At 40.7% G+C, this 9,930-nt stretch overlaps 1 protein-coding gene across 1 annotated transcript in view; it reads left to right on the forward strand.

Annotated features, from left to right (window-relative positions):
• The window catches only part of LDAH (lipid droplet associated hydrolase), a 98,845-nt gene extending 89,429 nt beyond the window's left edge, over positions 1–9,416 (forward strand). The window contains exon 6 of the mRNA XM_005420273.1: positions 6,342–9,416. Within this exon, the coding sequence (XP_005420330.1) occupies positions 6,342–6,533 (192 nt within the window). The 3' untranslated portion in view covers positions 6,534–9,416. The remainder of the gene's footprint in view (positions 1–6,341) is intronic.
• Positions 9,417–9,930: the final 514 nt, after the last annotated feature.

The following is a 9,930-nucleotide window of genomic DNA, read 5'->3' on the forward strand; positions in this document are numbered from 1 at the left end:
CTTCCTAAGGCAATACCAGCTCTTTGAATTCCCAGAAGCCAAAGTACAACTGAAGCAAATTTTAAAAAAGTATGTCCCAAACCAGTCTGTTCCCCTACTCTTTTGGCAGGATAAGGTTGGAGACACTTTCGTAATTCCAGAGAAACTAAGTAATTTTCTATAAACCTTGGTTGAAACCAAAATTAATTCTGGGATAATGCCTTTTAAACTAGTTTTCATCCAAGAACAAATAAAACTGGTTACTGTTGAGAGATGTCGCCCAGAGAGAAGCTGCTGGAGCAGCCAGTGAATGCATGTGGGAGTAATACTGATAAAATGTGAATGTATCAGAGACAAGGATTTCAGCAAGGACACTGGGGCAGTCCTGCTGTTGCACGTATGCCACTCCTTTATATCCATAGAGATCAGTCCTTCACTCTTGGCCATCAGCTGCAGTGGTGCCTGCCCATGTAATAAGATCCTGAAGTTGTTACAACATGTACCAAATTCCAGAGAAATAGAAAAAAATCAATTAATATATTTTAACTTTTTTGATTTTTTCAGTGCTGGTCTTTGACATTTACAGAAGAGGCAGAAAAGAAATCTCTATAATTCACTTCTGTGAACTGTCATACATACTATAACAAGTGCCAATGGAGTCAACTGCAGGAAATCTTTATTATTTTCTTAGAAACTCTTTAAAATGTAAACATCCTGTTGATACAAATCTCAGATTCTTCTGATGTTTACTTAGCAGCTGCCATCATTGTGCAGTGTCAGAGTACAAATACCATATTACAGGGTATGAGGCTGACAGAGCACTATTTGGACTTGTGTTTTATTTTACAGAAGCTAAGGCTGAAAATACTTCTGAGCCATTTAATGATAAATCATCATCTAAGAATACTGCTGTTATTTTAAAGCCGTTTGGAGTTTAGAAATTGCATAACTATTTCAAATGCAGCATTGAAAAGGCTGGCAAAGACAGCCCACGTCCCCTTCACTGTGCCTTCAGGATCAGCAGATCCTGAAGGAGGACGTGTTTTAGTCACTCATAGCAAGCAGGGTATTGCACTGTTTAGTGAGTTTTAGTCACTCATAGCAAGCAGGATATTGCATCAGGAATCATAAAGTCTTTGTCATGTCCAGTGGTAGGTGCCATTTCCCTTCTGAGTCAGGAATACCTGGAAGTCTCACCATTCAATATTGAAAAAGAATAAAAGATAATTCTCTCACCCTCATGGCAGAAAAGTTAAAAAAAAATGCAGATATTGGAAAGTTTAAGCCCACAGCAAAACCAGAAAGAACTTCCTATTTATTGTTTTGTAAATCTGTTTATTTTTAATCTAGTCTAATTATTTTGGGGGCCTGACTCATCATTTCTGAATGCTTAGATTGGCAGCAGCTTTCCATTGCTGGTGCAGTGGTTGTGCTGACTCAGGATGTCTTTACAGCCATCCACAGGAAAATATGCATTTTACAGATCCATGCAGGCCATATAGTACATGCCAGTGTTCCCTACATTAATGGAGATCCCATGTGCCTCTGGTTACACATGGTTTGTTAATTATTCCTGCCTGCCTGCTGCAATAGCAAAGCTCCTGGTGTTAAAATTAAGATGGGAAGGTGGATTCTGGAAACTTTTATTTAAATATATCTAAAATTGTGCTGCTTAAATGTATTAGGAAAGAGGGTGACATTTTAAAATCTATTTCATTGTCTGTGTGTGACACAGGCGAAGAGCAGATACATTTTGTTATTCAAAAGGAGATGGTCAATCTCATAAATGGCAGTCAAATAGCTGTCAGGTTTCCTAGGCCCTGTACCAACATCCGGATCACTGAAAATTTACACCTTGGTTGCAGTCTTGCTCTTTCTCATAATCCAGTAATAAGGAAGAATTTGAAATTAAAAACCACTTCTGTTGAAGTTTTGGATGTGCAAGCATGGGCACATGGACAGAGTGCACACACCAACACCTGCACGTGAAATAAGCAGGCAAAATAACTGCAGCATCAAATCAAGTTCCCCAAATCTTGTTTAAAAACTGTTCTTGGTTATAACAGACCCAAACCTTACTTAGTTGCATGTATGACACACATGTCTGTCCTACCTTGACTGGTTTTATTTCAATCCAAAGGATTGTACAATGTCTACAAATAAAGCTCCGGGAAAATGCGCTGTTTTCTCATGGTAGCAGTTCCTAGCTTGGAGAGGGAAGCTTCTCATTCCAGTATAGAGGAGACACATGCTGAGCTAGTAAAGAGGTAACTAGTGAGGGAGCAGTAAACAGAGAGGAGGAGGAGGAGGAGGAAGAAAGAACCAAAGGCTCTGTTTGTTTGGCCAAAGGAAAGCTTCTGGTGCTGTAGGAGGTGGTGGAATGGAACTACCCAAGGCCATCTTTCCTGAATGTGTGATGGAATTGGGATGCCTGGTACACGTGTAAACACCACAGTACAGTCACCTGTCCATAAGATGTTTTTATGCTGAACTGAACCCAGCCCTGCTGACAGGAACAACTGCTACTCTGAGAGATGCTTGAGGAACAGTGCTGGGAGTAGAGGCTCTAGAAAAAACAACTGGTATTGAAATTGGGACTCGAAATGGAGGATCCAGGAGACTAAAATCTGGACTTTGCAGAGCAAGAACAGGGAGCTAGAACAAGAAGCAGAAGTTGTAGGAATTAGAAATAATGAGATATGGAGAATAAAACTGAAATAAAGAACTAAATGGGGTGTAGGGCAGTCTTGAGACCTAAAGAGTGAGCAAATGACTGAACAACAAGAGCAGTAGTTGGTAAAAGTTCTGCCCTTTTCTGTTTGGAATGGAACCTAAATTTCCAAAATCTTATTATTCTTGTTCTCAGCAGATGCCATTTACTATGTTTGCTTAAGAACAGAAGCAGAACAACAGAAGGGAATTTGTAGAGATGGATAGTAAGTGGTGAGGACCTGATGTTCCCAATGGAGGTACCTGAGAGGGTTATTATTTTCGCCAACAGTTGACTAAATGTCCATTGGTGACTGGAGCTTTTTAAGTGTGATCCTGAAGAGCATTTTTGCTTTAGTTTCAGTTGGAAGGACTCCATGTGGTTCAAAGTATGGTAACCAGAGTATGGTAAATATGGACAAAATGGACATTTGCTTCAAAAACACACCATAGATTTTCAAACTAAATCATTAATTTCTGTCCTGGATGCCTCCAATGTGACACCAGCAGGAAGGTGTCCCATGCTCCTCTGGCCAGAAGCTGACAGTGCTGCTTCTTTCAATTACACCATGACCTTAAGGAACAGAGGCCCAAAGCAGCAAATCTAGAGGTGTTGACACTGTTGGCAGTACTTGTAGGTGCCACATGTGAAATATTTGAGGTTTAGTTTACCTCCTCAAAGCCCAGCAGACTGTACACACAGGTTCTGCTAAAACCAGCTGCATTACCAAGCGTTTCACAGCTGGGGAGCACTGACCTTAATCCAGACACCTTTTGTGTAAGTATGCAGTGCTGATCTTTCATTAAAACATCCCTTTTCCTTTTTCTTCTTTCATTAACCAAAAGAGCTCTGTAATGGAGGAGAGAGCAGGATGTACAGCCTCATCTGTGGCAGAAGGGGTAAAATGCCTATTGAAATGAAAGGGAGTAAGGTGATGGTAAAGGCACCTAAACTTTGAAGAGAATAGGCTCTTGGTGAAGTCATTAGTATTTTTCATAGATAATCACAGTTTTTTCTCACTTTTCTGAATATCTCATTTAAGACCTTGAAATGTGTATTACAGACAAACAGTGTTTCAGAACACCTGCAAAAGCAGTTCAGGAGTGCTGTTCTTTGAGTAGAGTCAATACTGTGTAATGCAGCACACTCTGGAAAACCAGCTCGAGGTGTTTCACTCTACACTACATGCTTTCATATTAATAAATGTAGTTTGACATTAATTTCTGTGCTCCCCACCTGCAAAATGAAGATAAAAATTGCCACTAAGGTGTTGCAAAACTAAATTAGTAAATGTGAGCATGTGAATCCTGTAGCAGTGCATGCCAGAGGAATGCAGAGCATAAAGAAAATAAATCCTGTCTGTAAACCATGAAATATGTAGTAAATAAATCCTCAGACCGCACACAGAATTTAAAATGAAAAATACTATCAAATAGCAGCTCATCAGCTGAATATCATCCTGTCAGTGGATTGAGTGAATCAAGGATCCTTTGGATCATGCAGTGAAAGATTAAACTGTAATGCAAATATACCAGGGGCAAGCTAAGAATGCACATAAATCTTCTATTTAGGCATTTTCAAATCTGTGAGTTCTCTAGTTTACAACCCTACCTGGAGAACAGCCCATTTCACAGTCCATGCAGACTAAGCCAAGTATTTCATCCACCTTTGTAAGTGTAAATGGCTTTTCATCTTTTTCTAAACGATTGTGTGATGAGTCTCTGTAACTTGCCTTTCAAAAAATCTAACCATTTCAAGGACTACTCCATTAAATTGGAGCTGCTCCATTGCTTTTTTTTTCCCCCTCTGTTTCATAATCTTTATTTCTGTATCTGTTGGTAATGAAGCCCAGGGTTAAACATAATTTGGTCAGATGTTTTGCTTCCAAAAGGCCTGAATGCATCTGGACATTTTACATTGGCTTTTCTGAAGAACTTTTTCTAGTGTGATATCTTGTGATTGATGAATTGAAGGCAAGATCAAAAGAAATTTTCTGCTAGAGCAAACAACACACACCTTGTTTTCAGCAAGTAGTGAGTGACAAAGGAGACCAATAATGTTAGTTAATATGGGATGGTTTATATTCTATGTTTTGCACATAAATAGAAGTATAACTGGGGTTGGTGTCTGTGCAACTGAGATCCTGTATGTTGGATACAGCCAACAGTCAATAATGTACAAGATTTGGGCAAGCTTCAGCAAGAGAAAAGTGAGTTAGATAAAACCTTGTTACAGTTTGTGAAATGCAGTCTGGGCTCTTAGCCCACCTCTACCCCAGTGGGTCCATTTATTTATATTCCACATGGCTACAAAAATGATGGAATTGAAGATATTTGTGATGAAAGGAAAACCTCTTGTCCCCTAATTTATGTTAGCATTGCTCAATTATTCACTGAAGTACAGAAATGAAATATGAAACAAATGTGAATAATGGAATTGGGCCAAGCTGTGTGTGATGTGTTGAGCAATCAGCATCCTTCTGGTACCTGCATTCGAACATTTTAGTATGAAGAGTGCTCCCCATTAATCTTGGCCTTGTACAGTCTGAAATCCATAGGTTTTTACTCTCTCCCAGAAAAGTACTTTCCCTTCATATACTTTATAGAAATTGAAAAGCATAGCTATAGCAGGCAAAGTTGAGCTGAAAATGAGGAGAAACAATGACTTGGGGAAACGTGACATTCACTGCTTCTAACAGAGAGAAAAGTCACTTCTCTGAAGATGGTATTTTCCTGGAATTTACAACTTCCATGTTTAGGTGGGCTCTAGGGCAGATAGAACCTGCTTCGTGTATGTCATCAGCCAAGGTTATTTGGGCAAGATCAAAACAAAATGGATTTTGGCAGAATTTTGGTTCCATGTTACAACCCAGAAGAAAGTTGTTTGTTGGTCCCTGGAAGGTGCCTGCACTCCACGCAGGCAGCACTTCACAAGGATAAGACAGAGAGTTGGGACAGTTCAGCCTGGAGAAGGGAAGGCTCCAGGAGACTTTAGAGCACCTTCCAGTACCTAAAGGGACCTGTAAGGAAATCAAGAATGTAAGAAAATTTTTTGCAAGGCCTGTTGCAATAGGACAAGGGGCATTGGTTTTAAACTGAAAGCAGATCAATTCAGACTAGCTGTCAGTAGGAAGTGTTTTCACAATGAGGGTGGTTAGACACTGGCACAGGTTGCCCAGAGAGGTGGTGGAGATGCCCCAGACCTGAAAACATTTAAGATCAGGTTGGATGGGGATTTGAGCAACCTAATATAGGTGAAGATGTGCCTTGACATGTCATTGCTTTTTTAAAATAGCTAGAAAGCTAACACAGAAAACTGCTAACAGCTATGGAAAACACAGCAGCTGGGCTGCTTGGGGGTGGACTTCATGGACAACTCGATGTTTTGAGCCATAGTAAGAAATTTACTAAGTCAGCCAGGCTTTCATCAGCAGATTTCTGTTTTCAGAGTTAAGTCTGTATTGTGTTCCACAGTTTTGCAGAGCATTTAATTGTCTTCATCATACCTGCAGACCTGGAAACAACCAAGTACCAGTCTGCTATTCCTCACAGTGTATCTCAGGATTTGATGCGTTACTTCTTTCCAAACTGTTGTATTGGTTGCTCTATCAGTAATATTCCACACTGATTATTTGATATGTTTTTATTCCTAGCTGATTTTTTACTATGGAACTGGAGACAGCTGGTGTCCACAGCACTACTACGACGAGATCAAAATGGATTTTCCAGATGGGGATATCCGGCTCTGTGAGAAGGGGCTCCGCCACGCCTTCGTGCTCGACGCCAGCAAGGAGATGGCTGCCATGATCACAGACTGGCTACAGGATGATCTGACCAAATTATAAACACTAATTCAGTGATCAACAAGAAGAAGATGTAATTATTTTGTGAACATGTAATTTTATTTTTTTTTTGTGAGAGAGTCTGTCTTATTTTTTTTCTGTTTACTATAGATTATGGCTTGTTTTCTATTGAGATGTTTTAGAGAAAGTTAAAGAGAGACTGGCTGGTCCAAAGTATAGTTTTATTGACTCAGTGCTTATGTAGTTTCATCCTGAGTCTTCAGGATCTGGAAGACATGGCAGAGGGTGGAACATTTATTGTCTGCTGGCACTCTAGACAATGCTGACACAACTGTACCTGAGCTGCTACCACCCCACTCTCTGCTACAGAAGTGTCAGCATGTGGGTGGGTCCTGGCAGTGGGTCCTGGGCAGCCCTGACCTTGTCTCCTCTGAGTCAGAGGGGGTCGGTGGTCAGGCTGAGTTTGGGATGGGTTCAGGGAAGATGTGGAGATCAGGTGTGCAGTTTCTCCAAGTCTCACCACAGGTTTGGGGCACTGCCAGGACTCCACAGGGTATTAGAAATGCTGTAAGGTATCTGTGGCTGCTCAGCAAGGGAATACATAAGGATCTCTTGCCTGGAACATGGCCAAGTGTTTCATTTTTCAGTTGACTGTAGAGAAGTGAAAGTACACTGGTCAAAAATGCCAGTATTTAAAAGTTAAAATGGATTGCAGAATCCATGTATAACAACTTCTAGGTGGCCTAGCTCTCATAATGAAGTCCATGAGAACAGTGCTTGCTCAGCAACTTTAAAGAATTGAACCACTTTTGATGCATGTCTAAATTTCAGTTCTTTGCTCTAAGGACTGAAGTATGAAATTTTCTGCCAAGCCACAAATTAGGTACGTTCACCATCAGAAAACATCTGTTACTGTGCCATGGCTGCACCCATGACATGGCATGAATGTTACTGTTGAGAACCAGACCCTTACGTGGTGCTGACAAGTTCCCTGTTCCTCACATTTGGTGAACCCTTTCCTTTAGAGATGGGAAAAAAAAAGAAAAAAAGCTTCCTACCAGTTGTGATAACAAAAGAAGTTGCAGGGAATAGCTAGAAATGAAAATATTGCAAGTAAGTGGAACAGAGCCAAGTGTAATCAGGAAAAGCTTTCTAGCCATGAACCTGTGAAAAAGTCTCCCTGTGGAGTTCATAAAGACATTTATAAATAAGCAAAACACTACAGAGTAGTCAGGGGAGGTCCTGTCCTTGCAAAAAGATGAATTTAGATGATGCACTGAGTATCTAACTTACATGATTTATTACCAGTTTTGATACATGTGAGAATGGTATTGGAGAATGTTCTCTGTGATGCAGAAAGATCAATTAGTTGCTTTGTTTTCTTACACAATTATACACACCCCTTCCGCTGCTCTCTAAACCCCCCTTGAACCTTTCACTAATATTTAGAGCAACTTGTAATAGAGTTCAGTTCCTGGGTATCTGGGACTAGTTTTCAAACCTGCAGACTGACGCTGGATTTAAGTGACCTTCTCTGTATCAGAAACTGGTTTAGCTTTTGAGACTAGCCAGTGGATTTTCCAATTACACTGCCACATAATGAAATGGCCATGATGAGTGGGGCAGGAATGTTGGGAGCACAGTTTCAGCAGCGTGGGGGGAACCAGACACGTTCAAAATGAGGAGACTTTGCCCATGCAACTGATTCTGCCTATTGGAGAGTCACAGGACTTTCCATCTTTACAGGTCCATAATCAGTCAGGATCAAAACAACCCTTGCGCTCACTGTAGAAATCCATAGTTGTATGCGTGTGTGTGATAGCCCCCAGATGTTGGGATCATCCCAGCTGGATGGCTTTGTGGCAGATGCTCCCTGCATCTGCTGGCTGAGGTGCTCCCTGGGGCAGAGCCAGGGAGGACGTGCACATAGGTGGAGATTCATTAATGTACACCTGTATGTACATGTGCACCTGTCTGTATGTCAGCAGCACAAAAACCACAGCTCACTTGGTTGTTTTGGTTTGCACTTTGGTCTGGTTGAACAAAACATTTGTTCTTTGAAGTATGTGGAGTCAGGGAATGGACAAAGACTCAGTTTGTGGGAGTTCAGCTGTTGTAGTGGATCTCCTGAGACCAGACAGATTCTTGCATTAACCAAAGATGACAAGCAACTACTACAGCCTGGAAACTGAAGCACCTATGAGAAGCAGTTGTTTACAGAGCATTATGCGTATACTTTGTATGAGGAATTAATTTAGCAATACTTGTACTTGACTTGTGTATGCCTTTTATACAAAAGTTAATCCATTATACTAAATCCTAACTGCATTAAGACCTAAACTGAGATTAGGTCTGGTCAGTGATGACCAGATCTACTGCAGAAGAATGCCTTACAATTTTCTTAGAAGAATTTTCTCTATTATTAAAAATAAAAACCATATTGATTCAATTGATACCTTCTGCCTAGAAGCTGTTACTGTAAGGCAAAGATCTGAAAATTTGCTACTCTATTCATTGCTAAAACACACGGGCCTACTTTCCACCGCTGTGTTTCCTGAGAGGAGCAGATCCCACAGAGTGAGAATCCAGCTCCTTAGAAGCCCGTGGTGTTCATTGTCACCCCAGGCAAAGAGTGTCAAAAGTGCTTGTGGTCCAAATGTGCCAATTTACCCTGAAAACACAGTGTGGTTTTTGCCTGTTTTAGACTATTTAAGAATTCTTGGAAAACCTATCACAAATATATTGACTGTAAGCTGTAGCACCTACTCACTGTCATCCACATCTGTGCTTGATTCTCAACCACACGAGTAACCCTGCTAGTGCAGTGACTTTGACTCATGTGCAAGTGTTTTGCTAGATCGATACCTTTTAATAAAAGTACACAGCTCCAATAACAAAAATAAAGAAATTTATGGTAAAATGTAACTTGAGTCTTTGTTTTGGTAACTTGTTTAGTTCTAGTTCAGCTCCTTTATTACTTCATGCATACAAAATCTACAAAAATACTTTCCAGACCCCAAATTTCACATGCAGTGCAGACATCTGCCAAGTGCACAGAAAATCCGTGGGTGGTAGGCACCTGACTCCTTAAGCATTTTTATCCAGAGCCTCTCCAAAATAATCAATCAGTTTCCCTTTGCTGCTTCCAGCTCCATGTTTGCTGCTCTGAATGAGCTATAGAGTGTGTGGATCAGTGAGGCTTGTCCCTTCAGGAAGCTGGATGAGTGCTTGCCCAGTGTTTATGGTGAAGAATTTGGAGTTGGCCTCCAAGCTAAACACCAGATTCTTGACTCACAGAGACAGATTGCATACATGAGCCACAGCAGATAATCTCTTCTCTGCAGCTGAGGTCATTTATGTATTTATTTTACAGAAAATGGGTTTATGTGTGCATCCACCCCCCATCCATTTCTTTGGTCTAGCTAATTGCCAGCAAATA

Source organism: Geospiza fortis, unplaced genomic scaffold (genome assembly GCF_000277835.1).
Source record: "Geospiza fortis unplaced genomic scaffold, GeoFor_1.0 scaffold81, whole genome shotgun sequence".
Lineage (NCBI taxonomy): Eukaryota > Metazoa > Chordata > Aves > Passeriformes > Thraupidae > Geospiza > Geospiza fortis.